We start from the raw sequence: 21,741 nt of genomic DNA on the forward strand, positions 1-21,741 counted from the left end.
TAGTTCTGATTGAGTGCTCAACACATCCACTTAGTAATAAGTAGTAAATGAAATATAAATTCATGAAGTGAATTGGTCGTCTTACGAATCTTGGTTTATATTGAATATTATATAATTTAGTATACGTAATTTTACGATTTCATGGCACAATTTTTACGTTTTATATTAAGTTGAGAATAGTACATATTTTTAATATATAATATTTTTCAACTCCATCTAAGTGAAACCAAATTATAAAATTGATAATAATTTAATTTTTTAGAGGTATATAAATATATAAAAAAATTAGCTTTATATTTGAATGTGTTATATACGTAAACCGAAACAAGGAAAACCATAATAAATTGTTTATATTAGTTACTGACATAAAGTAGAACAAAGCCCAAATATGGCGTAAATATTGCATTTTGAAATTGAATTTGAACTGTTGGATATCATTACGCAAATAAAAAATAGTTTAATTTGCTTTTCATATTCATAGCTATACAATAAAAATCAAATAAAAACAAAATAAAATACAAAATGTCCGTATTTGTTTGTTACATACATAAATGAAATACATCGGAACGGCGGTATTTATAGGGCAATTGATTCTCATTCAGTCGACTCTTTCTCTACACTGTATTTTAATGTTAAACCACGTAAAACTAACAAATGGCCTCGTTAAATAAGCAAAAACCAAATATTGTTTAATTGTTAGTCTGAAATTCGTTTTTAGCAAAGGTATACAAGAGTATATAAATACTTTTTTGTATTAGTCATTCAGAAGTTTGCTGAGCACTTCCTTCAATTCAAGAGAGAATTCTGAAACGGGCAACGCTAAGTCTTGCGTAGAAGATGTTCCTGCTTTGAACTTAATAATATAATCTGAGGGTACAACGAATGGTTGCTTCTTCTCGCCGGGAGCTTCAAGAGACTTCAGGAAAGGAGGCATAGCCAGATGCGGCCTTTTTTGTAGCCATTTATGGAACGCTTTCGTTGACCTACAATGTTAGGATACACTCAGAATACATGGATCGCTCGACATAAAGTTATAAAATGTTACAAATCAATATATAAATATGTGACATTTACTAGATACGTAATACAATTATTACGGTCCATATTGTGTATCTTAGCGCGACTGGTACGGAAATAATGTTTATCATACTTGAGTAAAATCGGATTCTATTAATAAACCTATGTATAATATACCTACTCATGTCTATGTACATTATCTGTGTATCTGCTTGTATCTTATTATTAGTCTATATAAAAGTCTAAGTAATAATTATATATGATTTTTACTGTAAATTGTGTTTGTCTATTTTCTTATTTAACCCTCTCGGGTGGGCTGGAAGAGATGTCAAGGGATTAGCATGCCTTTTATAGTTAGTTCTCTATGTAATTCTATGTATCTAGTTTATTTCTGGTACGTATAATTAAATATTAGAATTGTTAGAAATCGAAAATACGAGCTACTACAACACATCATACAGGGAAAGATCCAAGGAAAATTAAGTGGGGTTAAAAAATCTACGCCGATGGTATGAAAAATGATCCTGTTCATTTTCTAGAGAACAAGAACTTTCGAAGATACAAGTTGCCTTAATGACCGCCGACCTTCAAACGAAGATGGCACCTTAAGAAGATAATAAAATGTTGGATTAAAATAGGTTTAACATTTAGAATCACTTACGTCAGATGCTGTATGTCATCCCACACGCAAGCCATTGATTGAAGGTCTTCTGGTATCTTGACACCGTGCCACAACTCCTTCGTGTTATTTTTAGGAGGAATGTGCTTCTTATCTTGCGGAAGACATGTGCCGAAAGCCATAGTATGCGCTGGGCTGGTCTCTGCATGTACGTCATATTTAATCTGTCGCTTTAGAACTTTTGGACATGATGCCTGAAACAAGATAATTTACATTAATAATAAGAATTAATTTTAACAATGCGATACATAACACTGTAGAGTTAGTATTCGTACTTAAACATTCAAGATATTTCTTTATAAGAAACTAAAAAAATATCGGCATATTAGAAACATGAAAAATATGAATACGATAGTATGTCTACACAAAAAATATTTTACCTTTTTAACACCAACGAATTCAGCGATAGTTTTCAATACACAAGGTAGTATTTTTTGATCAAGTACCAAGCCACGCGATGCGTGCTCGTCGAACCATACCTGAAACATTTTACTTGAATATATACAACTATCAAGTTAATACTAGTTCAAGAAATTAGAAAATAATAAGACATACTTGGAACAAATCTTGGATATCTTCCGGTCGTCTTATTTCGCTTTTGAATTCCACATTACCCAATCCGACCCACCAGTCATAGAACTCTTGAGCAATCTGATAAAATAGGTTTACATTTTTTAAAGGCATTTTGAATTAAGTTCATCACCTGTAGGGCAGCATTTGGAGCAGCGTAGTTGAATACACTTCATCTTTAAAAGGAGAGTGGGCCATTACCCAGCATTTGGACAATCGCATGTTGTTACATTACTATTATTATTTTAACGCTGGCTCCGGGCGAGGTTTTTCCGAGATAACTGCACTGCCTTCTCTCAAATTTGCCAATATGCTATCTCATCCATCAATAGCTTAAGCACTTGTATCTCAACCCCTTATGGTGGCAGTAAAGACACTGCAATCGGTCGGCTGTATCCCTGTATCCTTGTATTAAGTAAGTAAAATATTCTTTATTGAAGTAGGCTCATAAAAGTACTTTTGGATCGTCATGTTACAGTGTTGAATTAAATGTAATGCTACTATCGGTTCGAAAAGTAGATTCTATCGAGACGAACCTCAGTAGTTACTTTTTGCCACCATTTTAATTATAGGGTATGTCAGAAGAACAATTACATTTTATATAGCCTGCATACAAATCAATAAATACAAAGTCCACGCTTTTTATATTTAATATAATCTTGTATTGAGTAACATGCCTTATTCATTAATGTTTTTTTGGCATAAGCTTTAAATTTTTTAATGAACCAATTTAAAAATAAAATGAATCTTGTTATATTATACAAAATAATTCTGTTCTGGCGGACGATACTAAATTATTTAACTCTGCATTTGTAAGGTCTTCGATATCACTACCATATAATATACAAGTTGTTAACACTAATCCAAAAAATAGTAATTGATGTTAATGAACTAGCAGAATCATCAAAAAAAATTCAAAAAATTAACAACAGCGGTGTTGCAGGTAACATTTTGTCCTGCACTAGTACGGCTAAAATGTCCGAGTTACGTATACGCAATATTTCTCGGAGGCGACCTTTTTCTGCAGAATAATTGAATCAAAATCCATTTAGTATCTTTTGAGACAGCCGCAAATATATTGACAGACACAGGGTATTAAAGTATATATTTTCACATTTATAGACAAATATATTTTAGTATATAACCAGCCAGGCGATTTGATATTTTTATTTAAATATTTATTATATTTTGATAATAAAAATATTGGTACTTGTTTTAAACAAGGTAAAGCATCAGCTTATAAATACTAATAATAAAATACACTGCTGGGCTAAGGCCTGCTCTTCTTTTGAAAGTAGGTTAGGAGCTAATTCTATTACGCTTCTCCAGTGCAAAGTGAATGATTTTGAATTGTGAGGTAAATTGTATTCAAATGCGCTTGTGCCGATTTTAACGCAAAATCTTCTGTAAAGATCAGGTGTTCTAACCATTAAACTATTTCGGCGCTGTTTTAGTTATTATTTTAAAATAGATAGTTATCGCAATGGTATACAATTTTGACTCTACATAATATGATCCTAATAGCCTCTAAGTCATTATTTATAAAAGAAAATTACTTTAAATTTACCTTCGTAGTTAATATTTCAGCTTTTTTACTAAATTCATCAGACGCGGATACTTCGAAGTTTTTTTGTTTATAGTGAGATTTCCACTTGATCATATCTGTCTCCGATTTATTACAATACAGCATTTCGAAATGTGGATTTCTCTTGCTTTTGTGACTGTGAGTCGACATACGCCTACAATAACATCGCATACGTAGTGATGGATAATGCAGTCATTATGAATTATCAGATCAGTAATGTATTGGTAATGGTATTATTAATTTTAATATTTTGTATGTATGCTCGTGCATAAATTATCGTATATAAGGCAATAATTGTAATATGATTGCATTAAAGTCTAGATATTTAATGTAACCATTTAAAATAATGACTAATTATATGAAAATTAACGTTTCAAACGCTTTTCGAGTCACGCGAGTGTGAGCATATGATGTTTTATATAACGGGCTATTAGAAATTTATTGCCACAAAAACAATATTTTTTACGGGATCGACTCGGTCGACCCAGGGCCTCAGGACCTTATTTAGTCTGGGCTTCACGGTAGCAAGCGATAGCGTTCCCGTGGCACCTGCCGAAGCGACGGTGATGTCTGATTTCTTAGTAGGTATTCCGGTGTACCGGGGCGCACTCGGGTTCCTGGGCACCATCGAGCCCTACATACCACCCCACTTCCACGTGGGGGAAATGAGTAACTCGTTTTTCTAGTGATAAAAAAGGTCTTCAGGACCTTATATACTAAATTAGAACAACCAGATAGTTTTTAAACGTATGTGCATAAGTATCGATATTGCGTCCTCCATGCTTATAGTTAGTATATTCAACATAATATTTTACATAAATACCAAAAATATAATTATCAATATTGTAAAAATGAGCTCACTTCTTTGGTTTCTCGCTCATTTGTACTTCCAAATCGTCCAGAGTTGAAGCAAGATCGCCAACACTAGATGGAGTGGACTTTAGAAGTTTAGAATGTCTAGTTAAAGATTTTTTCGATAAAAACTTTGAGAATGACTTAGACATAGATTTTGCTGTGCTAAGTGATTTTGTTCTAAGTATAGATTTAGATCGTGATGACTTTCTTAAGTCAGAAGACGATGATGATATCGTCCAAATTTCTGATTCTTCTCCTTCTAACTCTTGATCACATTCTTCCTCTAGGTCTACGTACATCGATGGATCAAAGTCACTCATAGAATATGACGGACGTATTGGACCCTATAAAAATAACAAGGAGGTACAGAGAATTAAATCAATAGATAAAAAATATAGATATTAATTTTCCACTTTCAAAGAGCAATGCATTTTGTAATATGTTTTTGCATTTTGGTGAAGGGTAAGTTAGCCGGTGTAATTACAGTGACAAGATTATGTTATGGTATTAATCCCGGGGTTGACAGCGAATTGATAATATTTTGTATATCAAATACCCTTGATAATGCTGACGTCACCCGGCATTTGAATAGACTACAATCATCTATAATCCAATAGCACATATGCATCTTTATCATCAACTTGATATCAACGGTCAAAATAAATACTTTATAGACGTAAGATTAAAATTATCTTACTAAGAGATTTTAAAAATGCATTAAATATATAAAATATTTTATATATCACTAGACATATCCATCAATTTTTTTTAGAAATTTAATATCGACAAGGAATAAAAGGAAAATGTTACAAACACTTACTTCAGAAACGACATTATTAGTTTGATAATAAATATCGGAAGGTTCAAGGCTTGTTTCTGAACGAGGTTCGTATGGTTTGTCCCTCAAAGACAACTTGAATATCTTGGTGATTCTGCTAAATATTTTTGGACCGACAAGCTCACGAACCTCTTCTCCCCGTGAGTCCCAAAACTAAAAAACAATATTTATTTTGAAAAGTTTTAAATAAACTATTTTTTTTAATTACTTAATATATCATATTATATAATAAATATACTTATATTATTATATTTAAAATCATTCATACCGTGCATACAATATCATGCTTACCCAGATGATACATTAAATCCTTGAGAAAGAATTACAATTTTTACAAACAATACAACAGGTGTAACAAACTATGTGTATATATATATATAGTCGGATAGATCAGCGGTTGAATATATATGTTATTTAGAAAAAGATAAAGATACAGACATACGTACTTATAAACGTATGTTTCTCAGTAGGCAAAAAAGAAATATCTACACAGATCCAAATATATAAGACCTATGTATTTAGGTCAACAGACAACAGTTAAAGGGTATGATATAGGATGCCCATTGTTCCGGGAAATAAAATCGGTCTAAGCTTAGTATAGTAATATTCAAACTAACGGATTTCTATTTCAGGGAAAGAGGGATACAGATTCGTCTCTAAATAGTATATTCCGGGTAAGTAATTGATACTCTTCTCCAAAACGATAATCGTAAGATTCCTTCGTTTATTTAGTGTATTTAATTTTTTATAAAATTAATTGTTTGTATAAAATTGAATCTTTTAATCCTACTAAAAATGTTATAAAAAATCAATGAATGCCAAATGTAAGCTATTGAATGAGTCTAATCTAAAAACGTCAATATATCAATAAAATAACGAGTATTTTTAATGTCCTGCTAATTTATTTTATAAATATTTAAATAATTTTAATGATAGTATAAAACCGACATCGTCACATCGAACTTGTGCTGATATGCTTATACAGATAGGAGTGTTATTGACAAAATTCGGTTGGCTATGAGGAAACCCGATGAGTTTTCATTTTTATTTTGTATTAAGTGTAAATGAATAGCGAGGGCTGAAGGTCCTGGGTTCAAATCTCTAGATTTGGCTGACAGACGTTTGGCCGAGAACAATATCGCTAAGGAAGACATCATCGTCATTATAATCATTATAATTACAGTGTGGATGTACGTATAATGTAATTTAGTATTTAAGGAAAACAAGCTTAGCATTTATTTCATCCCATAAACTGTTTTGTAATGATGTAGATAAAAACGGATGAAAATTTTGTTAAGGTTTGCCGCTAAAATATTATCTTTTTATTTATTCTTTTTTTTTACAATTTGGTAGTTAAAAGTATAGAGATCAAATGCCAATTTACTTTAATAATTATCGCAATGTAATTCGATTATTATCTATCAAAAATACTGTAAAATCGTTTTACTCTGATAAGGAACATCATGATTAACGGAGTCTTATTGCTTTATATCAGTTTTTATTGCATATTATTTTTTCTTGCGATGTTAGTAGTTGTAATCGTTTCACGCTCCTGGCATGCACATCACACACCGTTTTGTTTATTTCAGTTTCGCATTAAATAATCATTTATGATTAATATCGTATTTTTTTCAATAAACTTTATCAGGTATAAATTGATTATACCTATTCATCTAAAACATCAGGTTTATTAAGCAAGGAAATATTTGTATCATACTTGTATCGTGTCTAACTTTATTATTATATATTTTATAGTTTATCGTACAATTATTTTATTGAAACTTTCAATATGAATCACACTCATATTCTATTTTAAAACGTATTATTAGATTGATGTAGTTTCTGATCTAATTTATGGTCTAATTTTGCATTGTAGGTATAATTTAATATATATATATAAATCAGTAATTTATTTTCAAAATCAAAGCTGTGTGCATTTTTCTAATTTAATATTAAGATAATACAAAAATGAGTACCGTTTCATCTCTATATGACAGTTCCAATTCTCTTAAAACATTCTTCCAGTGAACTTTGACAGATGCTTCGTTTTGTTCGTAGCGAGATGGTTTTATCACTTTGAGATCTTTAGGTCTATCCCATGTTTTTATTAAGGGTCTTTTTCCGCAAGGCATCGTATAAATATTCCTAGAATTGAATAATTATTACTTTTCTTTTATTGCCTCTCTTATATTTACTCTCGGAAGAATTCTTTTTCCAAAATTTGACTTCCATTATCGATTATACCAGGTATCAAAATTTATACGAGTATAATTGTGAATGTGTACTCTTTGGTATAAATTAACTGCTTCTTAAATTTTTTTAAAACATATATAGATTTATTACATGTTATAACGAGTAACTTAAATCGTAAGAGATTACGTATTATAATATTTTTTTAAAATATATATTATCGACAAGAACTCATGACAAATTAATTTAAAAAAATATTTTTAAATACAATTTGTTTACAGCGGCATCTATCTTGGAACTCTGAAATTGCTTGAAGTCTTTATACAATGTAATGTATTAAATTAATTCATAGATGGCAGTCCAGAAGTTAATCTCGAGCCGAAACCAAGTGCTACTACCATCTTTACATAGATGGCGCTGTAATATAAAACGTGAAATAAATTATGACCTATTATTTGAGTTTATCAATGTTATGATCTTAGATTATTTTTATATCTAGATAGAGTGCCAAATTATATAAAGGCCTGAAAGAAACGAGCCAACTTAAAAATTTTGGTGTGCGTGATACTCGCCAGGCGTAATACTACTTTACTTGTGTGCGTGTACATAGTGGCCAACCGTTAGCCACAATTTTGTCGACGTATTCTCAGCTTTGACAATCTATCTAGACATTAATAAAATCAAAGGTTATGATATTGAATAGTTAGGTGTTTTAGACTGCAAAATAATAACTAATATTTCTGTAAGGACATGATTTTTATTTGAAAATATTTTATATATTTTCGTCGAATAATGGTTACAATATTTACTACTATATTATTATTTATTTAAAATTAATTTATATTCTATTTTCCTATTTGTTCGGCATCTTCAAATGTGTCTGGGACTTTTAAACCACGTGTTTCGGGCTGTGTTAGTATTAAAAATCCAGCTATAGCTGCCATTATTGCAAACAGCATCGACGGAATTCCTGACCAATACACCATTAGAGGCGGTGTTAGTGGTGCTACTACTGAACCGATTCGGCCTAACATTGAAGAAAAGCCAAGAAACGAATGACGATGTCTGGTAGGATAGAGTTCTGAAGTAAACAGATATAATGACGTAAAAATAACCCCAGTGCTGAACTTCCCCATTAAAAATAAAATCAAAGATAATACGAACATATTGTCTGGTGTAAAAGAAAATGCTAAACAACATATTGAACACAAAATATAACCACTAAATAGAGTAACCTTTCGGCCCAGTCTATCCAATACTAGAAAAGCTGTCCAATAACCAGGTATCTCAATAAGAGCTGTTAGAACGTAATTCAAATACATATTTCCAGATAAACTGACGGAGTTGATTGATAAGCCATAATAAATGAACGTTGTTGCCATCCAATATACAGGTGTAGTACAACATCGACGCAACATCACGGGCGATTTTATAACACGAATAAATAAGGGTTTGTTACTAATATTAGATTTTTCTTTACTTAATTTTGGAATTGATGTAAGGAGAATCGTCATCGCATTATCGGAGATTTTTCTTTTATTTAATCGGGCTGCTCTTTCTAACACGGTCTTGGCCTCGCAATTCTTGTTTTTACTCAGTAACCACCTGTGACTCTCTGTTACAATCCAATAGTAAGAAAGTATCGAAAAGACAGGAATAAATAGTGTCAATGTCAGCTTACGCCACTCGGGTACGGCTGCAGCGATCCCTCCTAACAATGCTTGGCCGAGAGCGAACATAGATGACATTGTAGCGCTCGTTGGAACACGAAATTTAGGACCGACTAGTTCTGTTGCTAATATATATGCTGCACTGTAAAGTCCTCCTCCTATTGCTGTGTGTAAAAATTGTAAAACAACATACATAGTATAATTTACGGAAAAGGCTTTAACTAAACCCACTAAAGCGACATTGAATGCAAAAAACACAACTGAAATACGCCGACCGAAATAGTCAGAGACGAATCCGGCTAAAGGTAGAGCGATCATTGCACCCAGACTGTTTAACGTCCCGGCCAGTGCTCTGAGCCACTCCTGGCATTCCAGACCGAAGTCGTAAACAACCGTGTTCGTTCTACCATACACATACTCATCACAAGGAATAATCATGCTTCTGTTAAAAAGCTCAGCCGAACAAGAATTGTTCGGTAATGTAGTAGTGTTTAATATGTTAGCATAACGAGAACAATCTTCAAAGCCCGTTGATCTCTCTGGAATGGCGTTCAATATCCATTCGGGTGAATAGTCTGGAGGTTGCTGGTCACATAACGGCACAGCACATCTATACGGTAACCTGCCCGCTGTAAACACATAGTCGCCTGCCATAAAACCTGAAGCGGCGGCCGGCACTGCTAGTAGTAATATATTGATCAATTGATACATTCCAAACTGTCCTAACTCATTATTTAATACCGTCTCAAACTCCATTTTATTATCACTTTCACTAACACTTTGAATCATTATGAACTTCTAATGTAATTGATTTACAATATTAGAGTCGTTTAATTTTGCTCATTGAATTCTTGTTTCTAAGTCGAACATGCTTTAAACGTCTGTATATAAACTCGTCGATCGTTATCTTTATACTGTAGGTTATTAAAATATATCTTCATGAAACGTCAAACGTTCAGTCATACGATCGTAGTGTCTAGTCAGAAACACAAAGTTATTGGTTTTCTTCCTTCAATTTTAATTATTTGTTTACATTGAAAAACAATTGTATTCAAATTAATAATTGATTATGTCAAAGATTCACATGTTTAGTATACAATAGTATAAATTTGCAAACCATTTTGTGTTCAGTTCTTGTTTATCTGTTAATAATAGGACTGTTGTAATCTGTACAGATTGATACAGTTTGTTTGTGGGACTTCATACTCTATGTTACGGGTAACTGAGATGAGTTAATTGTGGTTTTCAAATACAACAGTATTAAGTTACCAAAATAGTCGAGCAAAGAGCAATCATTTATACATATATGTTCTAAATTTAAAAAGCTTTACATTTTTTAAATAATTACTTTTATTAATTTTTCATCCACATTACTTATTCGCCAAAAAGTATATTAAGAAATAATATACATATCATTTTAGATGGTAATTTGAAAATGTGATTTTTTTATTATTGTTAAGCTATTCCATTTAATTGAATTCATTATTAAAACAAAATTAATAAATTTTGGGTGAAGTTCTTGCGTTTCAGCTATCCGTCATCATTGGTTTCAGCTAGTTCAGACAGCCGTTTGCGGATATGGTCGATGGGTGCAGGAATGTCTGTCGGAGACGTGAGAGGCGGCGACATATTTTGCTGTTGAAGTTCGAAGGTCAACCTCGCGTCAAGAACCGCGGTATCGAACATACCGAGACTTCTCAGGTAAGGTGCTCTACGATACTCGGGGTGTTCTATCATCCACCGGCAGTATTCTTTGACACTTCTAGAAACAAATTCTTAAAAATTATGTCCAATTATCAACTTAATAATTGCTATTAATATATAATAAATATTTTTTTATTAATTATAATATAAAAAATAAAAAGACTATTTAAGAATCAGAAAGATTTTATAAGCCGAGCAGTGCGATTCTGTAAAAACTCACTACGTATTTTGTCAAATATTTAAGTCTGTCTTACCTTGAGTATCATTTAAATAATAAATTTATAAAAGTCGGATGCGATATTGCACATCAATTGCAATTTCATCGTTTTACGCTGAGTTTTTTTTCTTACAGAATAGCTCTGCAGCACTAAAACCTTACTAGATTAAAATTTGTTTGAAGCACATCATTGTTAATATTTCGTAAAAATGTATAGTAACTAAAATGAACAATAATTACAATGAAGAGGTAAATATTACCTAAGGTTAGTAATGCCCTCCCAAACTGTTTTCAAAGTAACAAGGTCCTTCGGTACATGGCGTGCTGATCGCCACATGTCTCTTGTTTCGTTACGAGGAGCACGCCATTGCTTATTATTTGGAAGACTTCGATTAAACGCACGCAGATGATCAGCTCGACGTTCCGCTTTTATGTCTTTCGATATCTCACGATCGAGAGCAGCGAATTTAGATTTCTAAAATTATATTTCTAACCTTACCCATCGGCTACGTAAATAACATTATATTTATATAAAATGTGTAAAGTTAACCTCTGGATTTTCAGTAACATTTGCGATTCGTTCTTCAACTGTGGGCATTTCTTTCGGAACAACTTGAAGACTGCGGGCCACGTGGGTGTCGAACTCAACCTATTATATTATAGTTTAAGTTAATATTATAATGTAAATAAATGAGCATAATGTAATGAAGATAATGTCACTGGTTACTTATGGTACCTGAAACAGTTCCTTTATAGCTTTCGGCGTAAAAAGTTGTGACTGCTGATCACCTCCTAGTTGTTTCATATAATCACAAAAGTTTTGTGTTATCTGGGAAAATTAAAAATAACGTTTTAAACTCATGTTGCACTTAATTATTGTAATTAGAGCATAATATAATATGTATTTATTTTAGACACAAGATGGTTGTGTAAATTAAATTCATTGACCATAATTAAAGGTCTGAACTTTGACTCGGTTCGTATCCTAGAAAGCTACTCTGAGTTTTTTACGTACTTGGTTTGTATTTGCAATTCATTTCGCGATCTAGGAGGAAGTATCGTTACTCGTAGGAAACTTGCTTTTCATTAATGGAATTTCTAGGTTTTAATGGTTAAAATGGTTGAGGATATGAGTGCTTATATCTATATATACTATTAATTGTCTGTTTGAATACTACGCAAAAACGACTACACCGATATTGATGAAGATCTTGATTTTTAACAATTGCCCTGTCCCGAGAGGCACATATGAGCCATGGTTATTGTTTTACTATTGTGTCTGCTTGTGGTCAGTGAAGTTGTGAAAGTATATCATGAAAAACTAGTGTTTTATCTCGAATATATCTCTTTTTTAAAAATAAAGAGAGCTAGACGCGTAACAATATAACTATTGAAGCAAAGTACATGTTGGATACGATATCAGGATTGCATTATAAACTTAGTATAATTAACGCGGGCGAGGCTTTTTTGCGGGCATAAGGATTTTTTACACCTATATAAATTGATAAATTGATACACCTTTATAAATTTTGTGGCTAAAAGAGTTAATATTAATAACCCATATTTTTTGTAATCAGATTAAAAACAATGGACAGATGTCGGTTTTTATAAAGTATGTTTTTTTTCGTAATATTGATAGAAAAAGCATAAGCCGTTTTAGCTCAAATAAATTTATATATTTTAAATGATTTGTCAAATGGTAAAATGTGATTTTCATTTCACCCAATAATGTACTTTGACCCTTTTAGAAACAGAATTATTAATTGCAATTTGTTTATTTAAAGCGAGACAGAGAGATTAAATTTTTCCAATTTGGAAGTTATTGATATCGGTTAAATTTTCGGAAATTCAAATGTTGCTAAATATTTTGAACTTCCCAGAATTTAATTCTATGTTTAGACGGATAACTATGTTCATTTATAGTATATAGGTAATTTCACAGTTCGTAAATATTACATTCTTATGAAATAAATCTTAAATAATATAATATTGAGACTATACTAAAATTATACTTCCTCGTTGATATGGGTATATAGATAAAAAATAATTATAGAAATAATAATTGCACTCGACACGAAATCGCACAAAGAATTTTTGCTAGTATTTATTTAAATGTTTGAAAGTTTTTGTCCAAACCCGTCTGGGTAAGTATCACCATATATTCTACCGCCAAGCAGCGATACTTATTGTTAGTATTGTTGTGTTCTGGTTTTAAGGATGAGTGAGCCAGCCTTACTACAGACACAAGAGATATAACATCGTATTTCAAATAGTACGTGGCGCTTTGGCGATGTAGGGAATGTTTAATTTCTTACGGCTTCTGATCTAACAGACAGCCCAACGATGTAAAAAAAAAAAAATTTACACCGAGAGAAACTTGTGTGCTAAAATTCACATTAATCGTTGGGAACAGCTTTAAAATTTAAGTAATAATATTATTTTCTTAAAATCTAATCATTGAAAATTAGTTTATGTATATTATATATAATTTGTACTCTGTCAGTCAGATCGTCAGCTTTTTTTACTAAGCTCTTTTCATCTTCCTTTTCAGGTTCAAGATAGTGCGTAGCCCATGTGATTTGCTCCCTGATTGGTTTTCTTAAAAAGTCTCTATGAATATTCGGCTTTTGTTCTTCTTCATCACTGAAAATATTATTTATTTTATTTTAATATTATTTATTAAATTATCTTAAAAAGACATGACAAGTTAGTACATAAGGATGACAGTCAATTTTTAATTTTAATTGGAGCGACATAGTTAATATAAATTTATTTAATTAGTGTACTCTACTACACTAATTAAATTACACATCGAATAACAAAGAAATCAGAGCACCACGATTTCCTTATCTGATTTACATTACAAGTAATAAAACAGAACATATTATATATATGATAATTTACTAGTATAAGATTTTGGTATGTATTAAAACAGCTATTTATTATTTTCTGGTAAATTTTCATATATAATAAACAATAAATAAGCATTGTACCATACCAAGTTTGGTTGTTCCGGACACACGCCAATTTTTTTTTATACTTTAACGAACTTACAAATTGGTTATGTTGTATGTTTATAGATTTTTAAATTATGCATATAGGATATAAGTTTTGTAAATTATATATTACATGTCATTCGATGGGTGCAAACGAGTAATTACTTTCCTCTTTTTAGAATTTATATTACGATCATTAATTTAATCTTGCTAAGAAACGATTTCTAATAATTGTAAAAAAAGTCTCACCGAATAAGGTTTAATTTGATTTTTAGGTAGGATTTTTTTAAATTAAATAAAGTTATCTATAAAACCGAATAAGAATGGTTAGAATGTAGATTGATTCATATAAAATAAAATATTGGTTAAATAGAAAGATGGCGATAATTTATATCGTACGATTTTTATCGGCTTTAAGGAAAGCAATACAAATGATAAGATAAATTGTGTTGTACCTTTGCCCAGGGTCTTACTAACAACGAATGCTAATATAATAGCAACATTAAAACGACATTTTTTCTTTGCAAAGTTTGATAACAACAAACAAATTATTCTAATACTGTAAATTTTGCTTTTAAAATCCAAAATTACTCTGAAAGAGAAACGTAGTATTAAAAAATGAAATAAGAAAAATAAAAAATAAAAAAATTTAAGATAAAAATTATTAATGGGCAATCAATTTACATTCATAGGAATTTCGATTGAGTCGGAAATTATTATTGTTAGCGTTCTGGGCATTCCAGTTGAATATGAGTTAAATTTTGTTTATTAATTTCATGTTAATCATGTTCACCTATGTTTAATTCAGAATATTATTATGTTTTCTATAAAGCATGAATTTCAACCCAGTTTAATCATTATCACTGTTTACTACCTAAGGTTGGTGGCGCATTGGCGATGTAAGGAATTATGAATACGTGTTATGGCACCAATGTTTGTGAGCGGTGGTGACCATTGACTAGAGGTGATCCGATTGGCTTTCCTAACAATTATAAATACATATGGAACTGATTTCAGATTTCCTAATCTTAGTGCTGCTACTTTATTCAAGGTTCATATTGAAACGCGTGACTTATCTAAAATGATATTACTCACCTTGAGATAAATTCGACGTCAGTATCAGAGTCCAACTCTCTATTTATAGTTATAGTTTTCCTGCTTGATAACAGCAATTCTTTTACTATTCTACGAGTTTTAGTCTCTATAAATAAGTTAGTAAAATAACACTACTTATTTGTGAAAATATACAAAAAATAAATTAATATGTCATGTGAATTTAATTGTGCCTTAAATATATTTTGATATTCTCTTTAAAAGTAGTAAAAGCCTAATGGCTGACTTGTCAGGCTGCATATACCGAAGTCTTGGGATCGAACCGGGTAGGATCAATAAAGAAGTATTGAGTTTTTTCGTCAAGAGATTCACAGTAACATCCTACAGTTTAAAAGTTAGCGCGGTGACGATGTGCCCAAATATTCTATGATACTGACGATGGCGATGCTTTCTTTATGAAGAACGGCTATAAGTGCTGTCCGAAGCACAAGAAGGTAAACACTGCCAACTTCCAAAGTACGGGTTGAGAAATTCTTGAAGGTATAACCGATGAACTTGTCATTAGCTCTCCGCTGATTTGTATTTCTTATTTACGACTTCGATATGCAGCCTAATACACTAGACGAAAAAGTTAAACAAATATGCAAGCAGTTTGTAATTACGATCCAAAAATACCTTCAATATTTTCTGTTTCTTTTAATCTTTTCGATTTTAAAGTTATGTTCAATATATTACAAACATTATCACAGAGCTCTTTCGGTAGAATTTCTGACAAAAAGTTAATGTCTTTTTCTTGCAACTAAAACAAAAAAAGGTTAACTTAACTGACACACTAAATACTATTATGTTCATTTAATTTTTAAATAATTTTATTCTTTTCAAAATAATGATCATTTGACTTACTGGTTCATTATCAGTTTCGGATAATGCATTAAATACATTGCTCCAGTACTTCTTGTTACAACGAATAACTTCGGAACCTTCGAATCTGGACGGTTTCACTTTCAAGATATCTCGTGGAGCTTTTGCTTTACTATAATACTTCTTATGTCCATTCATATTTGTAATAATACCGGACTAATTAAATTAAAGCAATCAATGCTTTGTTTATAGAGCCACATAGATTTAATGACAATGAAAAAACATTGTTGTCGATATGTAGTACGGACGTCGCGTAAATCTATTCGGCGTTGCTACACAACCGATCGTATTGTAAATAACTGTACGGAAATACCTGGAAACGTTGGTTACGGTACATGCAGGACATATTCCGTTTTTTATTTCGTGAAAATATATGGAATGCTTCGCTTTACAGTGCGAAATTGTACTTTGCAAAATAATACAATACGTATTTTATTCATAATTTTTTTTGATTCTACTAATATTATATTATATAAAGGTCAGTTTCGGGTATTTGTTTTGCCAGGTTTATGGTGTATGGCAAAACTAATTTATATTTTAACATTTTGATATCGTTTGATGACTTTGATATATGATATTTGATGTGAACTCATTAAGTGTAAAGTAATTTGCAAACACTGGATAATTGTGTCATTTAAAGCATTTCCTTTACACAAAGGGGTTCATTGAATTGTTTTTTACTCCTTTTTTAACATTAAAACTGACTTTTGTTTATTCTCAAAAAAAGTCAAAGCCCATAGCTTTACTATATAAATAATATTATTTATTTGTATATGAACTCGTAAAATACTCGTATATCTATGTATATATTAATATACAATCAATATATACTTTTTAGAATGTCTCTAAACAGTATCTTTTGTTTGTATGAGTACAATCTTTATATATCGGCTTGGATTTCAAGACAATAAAGGCGACGATACAAAATATGCGCCCAAAGCATCCCAAAATGTGGGTTGGTTGGAGATGGGGAGTGTTTGATCAATAATCGTGATGCGTCGGATACACTTTGTAAACTTTTCTAACCTAAAAATTTGCATTTAGTAGCGATTGCACTCGGATTGGCTGGCGATGTATCCAGCGATAATATATGAATATAAATGAATGTGTAATGTGTGACTCCAGCTTTTTTTAAGACAGTGTATATATATTTTGTTACTTTTTTTTTGTTTTATTTTTTAATCTATTTTTTTTATTAATTCATTATTCACGATTGAAATTGAATAAGCCGCATTTTAGTAAGTGTTATAAATTTTATAAAATTAAAATACTTCTCTCGAATTTAACCTTAGCATACTATTTTATTTCGTTTCTGTATGTAAAGATAATTTTCAAGTTCAAATAAAATATAACTTTTATTTTATTCAAATTGTTTCACAGTAGATTTAGGTTGTTTTTATTAGGGCCGAGATGGCCCAGTGGTTAGAACGCGTGCATCTTAACCGATGATTTCGGGTTCAAACCCAGGCAGGCACCACTGAATTTACATGTGCTTAATTTGTTTATAATTCATCTCGTGCTCGGCGGTGAAGGAAAACATCGTGAGGAAACCTGCATGTGTCTAATTTCAACGAAATTCTGCCACATGTGTATTCCACCAACCCGCATTGGAGCAGCGTGGTGGAATATGCTCCATACCTTCTCCTCAACGGGAGAGGAGGCCTTAGCCCAGCGGTGGGAAATTTACAGGCTGATTATGTTTTTTTTATAGATTTAGGTTGCGTAAATTTACAAATACCAGACATTTATCTGTTCAGTCCTTTAATTAAGAGCATATTCATCATGCAAAACCAAGTGTTTAATGTTCTTAAAAGATAATATCGTGTGAATGATGTGATGTTTATAATAATGGGATATTCTTGTGCTACAAGTACCCATCCATAGATAAAATAAACGCAAGTAGACTCGGTAAATTTATTCAGACTGCAATTGTGTCAGATTTCACTGGAAGTGCCGCTTAAAACAATATTATGGAACGGAGAAACGTCAAGTTATCAAAACACTGCTTAAAGTCCAGCAAAAGCAAAATTGAAATAAATGTAACGGAATCCTCGAATAACTTCATGAAATAAGTATCAAATAAGTCGTTTAACGTTGCTACTGAAATAGTTTCTAATTCAGTTTGAGACGTCAAACTCCATTTAAATTTACGATGCATTTGGTCAGGATGCATTACTTATTTAAGTATAATATACTTTTAGTTGTTTGCAAATTTTTAATGTTTGGTAAGATATGTTAATAAAGATTGTAGCATCAATTCAGACTGGAGTACGCAAGGATTCTTACCAAAAGAGAGGCTTTTACATTTGAATAATTAATATAAGATTTATAATAAAATCTGCCCCGTAGGCTTAGTTGATAGCTTGTTCGGTTAGTAGTTAGGTCCGGGGTTCTAATCTTGGGTATTACAAAAAAGGGTGAGAATCTGGTTCGAGACATATTTAATCACAATTTTGATTATAGCAGAATCATCATTTTTCACAAATACATACATACATTTCTGCACAATGATGATATTATTATTAATTTATATTAAATTGCTAAATATATCTTTCAGTTTTCATATCATAGGAATAAAAAAATAGAATTTTAATAAACCAGAAGATCTTTAAAATCTTAATTGTAAAATAAAACATTCTGCTGACCTACACTCTCCTTAACCTTCTCACACCACGTATGACAGTCCAATGTGTGCTTAGGAAGCGCAAATAGACCTACCTATTAAGCTTATATTTAGCAACATGGCTATATTTTCAACACAATAAATTATTACATAACAGTTTAATTCTTATTGAACAAAAGATGGATTTACTTCTCAATCACCTATTTTTGTCTTTGATTTTCCTTTCCTTTGATCTTTTGTAACATATACATTTAATTTGAGCCATATCCTACTTATAATTTTTACTAACGGCAATTTTTATAAAATAACTACAGTAAATATGTTTTTTTTTCTGGTGAAATTAAAATATGTTAGTTTTTGGTAAAAATGGTAAGTGGGCGGACAAATGAGGGCAACTGATGATAAGTGAAATAGATAATAGGTGAGTGGTCACCACTGTCACCTTGGCACAAATGAATATTAACCATTATTTATTAATATAAATAATGGTTAATATTCATTTGTGCCAAGGTATAATAAATATATATTACAAGGTACAATAATATATATTATTAAATACAATAATTGAATTATCATTTAATAATGATAATTCAATTATTGTATTTAATAATATATATTATTTATCAGAAAAGAGTAAATACAGTGAGTTTCTTGCCGGTTCCTCTCGGTAGAATCTATATTCTGAGCCGTTGGTTGCTTTAAATTTAATGTAAAATGACGACTCAAATGAACCCTTTCGAATAAAGTGTATTTTATTTGATTTGATTAACGAAATTATTATTATACTATCTATTTATATAGCTCACAGCACATTATTGGTTTCAGATGAATTGGTAATTGTCAAATCGTTTTAAAATATTATGTTTGAAGTTATGCTTCACCTGATTAAAATCATAACAAATAAAATGTTTACAAATATCCCCAAATGGTACTTACCATTAATTAACCATTATAAGTGACAGTTAAAGTAACGCTTTGGAAAAAGAAGAAGTTTTACCATTCTTGATATTTTGCATGAGCTAACGCTCAGTTAGAAGTACTCGCTTTTCTTCATCTTAATTCCAAGAACTACAATAGCGCATTATTATAAAATAATAACATATTCTGGGACAATATATAAAATTTAATGATATCTCGTTAACTTAGCCGTTAATTCTATTTGCGCCGTCTACTCTATGACTGGTGAATGATTTAATTATAGATAATTTTATTAGTAATAAATAAAAAATAACTTTTTTATTTCTTGTTAATTATTGTTATTTTTCCCCAACTAACCGAATTCTACGCAAGATATCATAATTATTATATCTTGCGTACATCTTCAAAATAAGTACCTATCTATACTTTTACGTAAACCCTGTTGTGTATTTTATGCGTTACAATTACCCTTATTTTTTCTAAGCAATTATCCGATACGACAGTAAAAGTCGTTTGTATACGTTAAGAATAGTAATGAACGACTAAGTATATTCAAAATAACACCTTTTATCGTCTAAAGAAATAACAAAATATTGAAAGAAAAATCAGGCAAGAAATAAAATTAAAACTGAACTTAGAATAGATATTACATTATAATATGTATTAAGTTATCAACTTTAAAAAATATTAAAAGAACAAATAAAACCGGCGTACCAGCGAACTTTAAGAAATTTACTCAAATACAAACACGTAATAATAATCATATATCACGTATTGAATATGTATTGTATCTAAAACTATAATATTCTTAATACTCTGTAAAAGTAAATTTGATGTTCTAATTATCGCGTGCGAGGTAGTGTCGAGACACATTCATTGTTTTTGATTAACAATGTGCTTTATAGCATTCGCTCAAATAGTACGAAACGTTTAATTAAATTATACAAAGTATGTCACTAATCTTCGCGCCATAATCGTAAGCTACGGGAGGAATGTCATAAGTCTCGTCTTGGCATTAACACGGCGTCGAGACGTGTGACGACTTAATAAGTTAGGTTGTTACCGACTTGTGTAAATTTACCTTAACGCCCGATATACCCGCTCACACCCGTCCCTACATTATTCTTAGCTAACGGTGTAATTTATATGATCGTACAGTACATGCAAAGTTTGTGAATTAGTTTCAGATTATCGTAATAATTATTAAAAACTTATTTTTCGATATAATTTGAAACAACGTATAGATTTTTATATCTAGATTAAAAATACGTATAACAGATTTCTGATTCTTTTATTGGTGGTGATTATACATGAACGCCTTTGTAGCTAAAAATATACACACTCGTCAATTATTATACAGTTATATAGCAAAAATAATAACTTTTACGGCGGTTATTATCTAGTGCCAGCGCTTAAAATGAATTTTGTATATGCTGAATTATGTAAACGTGGTACGTTGGTAATAATCTTTTAATGTACCGTAAATGTGTTAGTAACTCATCCTTAGTTTTACAAATTATTGACAAGTTAAAACAGAGAAAAAGTCTTTAAAACAACTAAATATGTATCTATGTCAAAAATAAAACACAATTAGTAGCTAGTCCCGATTTCTGAACGGAGTGAAATAAAAAAAAAAAAATCCAATCCTCGATTGCAATGCTACCTACCTGGTCCAATCCATTCAAACATCCAAAAAAAGTACATCAAAATTACTAGTATTATAGGAAGAATTAATCAGTGACAGTCTAAATAAAAATATATGTGAAGATACGTAAAAACACAAAAGATGTATATTACTCGAAGTTACGTTCTGATCACAAAATTTCCAATATATAAAATAAATTATAAGTATACGAGATGAAAATCACAAGTAAGTTTTTAGCTAACAAGGTTTTATCGCAAAAC

General features: G+C 30.9%; 4 protein-coding genes across 4 annotated transcripts in view; 1 reads left to right on the top strand and 3 right to left on the bottom strand.

Moving 5' to 3' along the window:
- The window catches only part of LOC113397240 (probable transaldolase), a 212,356-nt gene that overhangs the window by 8,785 nt on the left and 181,830 nt on the right, over positions 1-21,741 (top strand). The gene's annotated exons all lie outside the window — the stretch shown is intronic.
- On the bottom strand, positions 372-7,796 carry LOC113397313 (uncharacterized). The gene is made up of 8 exons (XM_026635606.2): positions 7,521-7,796; positions 5,527-5,697; positions 4,713-5,050; positions 3,834-4,005; positions 2,252-2,347; positions 2,077-2,175; positions 1,679-1,890; positions 372-983 (listed from the first exon to the last, which is right to left on the bottom strand). Exons 1-8 carry the CDS (start codon positions 7,674-7,676, stop codon positions 755-757), a joined length of 1,473 nt encoding a protein of 490 aa, XP_026491391.2. The 5' UTR covers positions 7,677-7,796; the 3' UTR covers positions 372-754.
- On the bottom strand, positions 8,557-10,361 carry LOC113397312 (solute carrier family 22 member 3-like). Its single transcript, XM_026635605.2, has one exon. The coding sequence runs from the start codon at positions 10,191-10,193 to the stop codon at positions 8,580-8,582; it is 1,614 nt and encodes a 537-aa protein (XP_026491390.2). The 5' UTR covers positions 10,194-10,361; the 3' UTR covers positions 8,557-8,579.
- Positions 10,918-13,944, bottom strand: LOC113397603 (uncharacterized). The gene is made up of 5 exons (XM_026636019.2): positions 13,821-13,944; positions 12,062-12,154; positions 11,876-11,974; positions 11,586-11,800; positions 10,918-11,166 (listed from the first exon to the last, which is right to left on the bottom strand). Exons 2-5 carry the CDS (start codon positions 12,128-12,130, stop codon positions 10,935-10,937), a joined length of 615 nt encoding a protein of 204 aa, XP_026491804.2. The 5' UTR covers positions 12,131-12,154; positions 13,821-13,944; the 3' UTR covers positions 10,918-10,934.

Source organism: Vanessa tameamea, chromosome 3 (assembly GCF_037043105.1).
Source record: "Vanessa tameamea isolate UH-Manoa-2023 chromosome 3, ilVanTame1 primary haplotype, whole genome shotgun sequence".
NCBI classification, from domain to species: domain Eukaryota; kingdom Metazoa; phylum Arthropoda; class Insecta; order Lepidoptera; family Nymphalidae; genus Vanessa; species Vanessa tameamea.

Bases quoted from the DNA above. Each gene is read 5' to 3' on its own strand.
- LOC113397313 (XM_026635606.2), bottom strand. From the start codon at position 7,676: ATGCCTTGCGGAAAAAGACCCTTAATAAAAACATGGGATAGACCTAAA. The intron at 5,051-5,526 runs GTAAGTGTTTGT...TTATTTTTATAG, and splicing joins CTAATAATGTCGTTTCTGAA to GGTCCAATACGTCCGTCATA. The intron at 2,348-3,833 runs GTAAATTTAAAG...CTATTTTATCAG, and splicing joins CTGAAATATTAACTACGAAG to ATTGCTCAAGAGTTCTATGA.
- LOC113397312 (XM_026635605.2), bottom strand. From the start codon at position 10,193: ATGATTCAAAGTGTTAGTGAAAGTGATAATAAAATGGAGTTTGAGACG.
- LOC113397603 (XM_026636019.2), bottom strand. From the start codon at position 12,130: ATGAAACAACTAGGAGGTGATCAGCAGTCACAACTTTTTACGCCGAAA. The intron at 11,801-11,875 runs GTTAACTTTACA...ATATAATTTTAG, and splicing joins ATGTTACTGAAAATCCAGAG to AAATCTAAATTCGCTGCTCT. The intron at 11,167-11,585 runs GTAATATTTACC...ATTTGTTTCTAG, and splicing joins GAGGGCATTACTAACCTTAG to AAGTGTCAAAGAATACTGCC.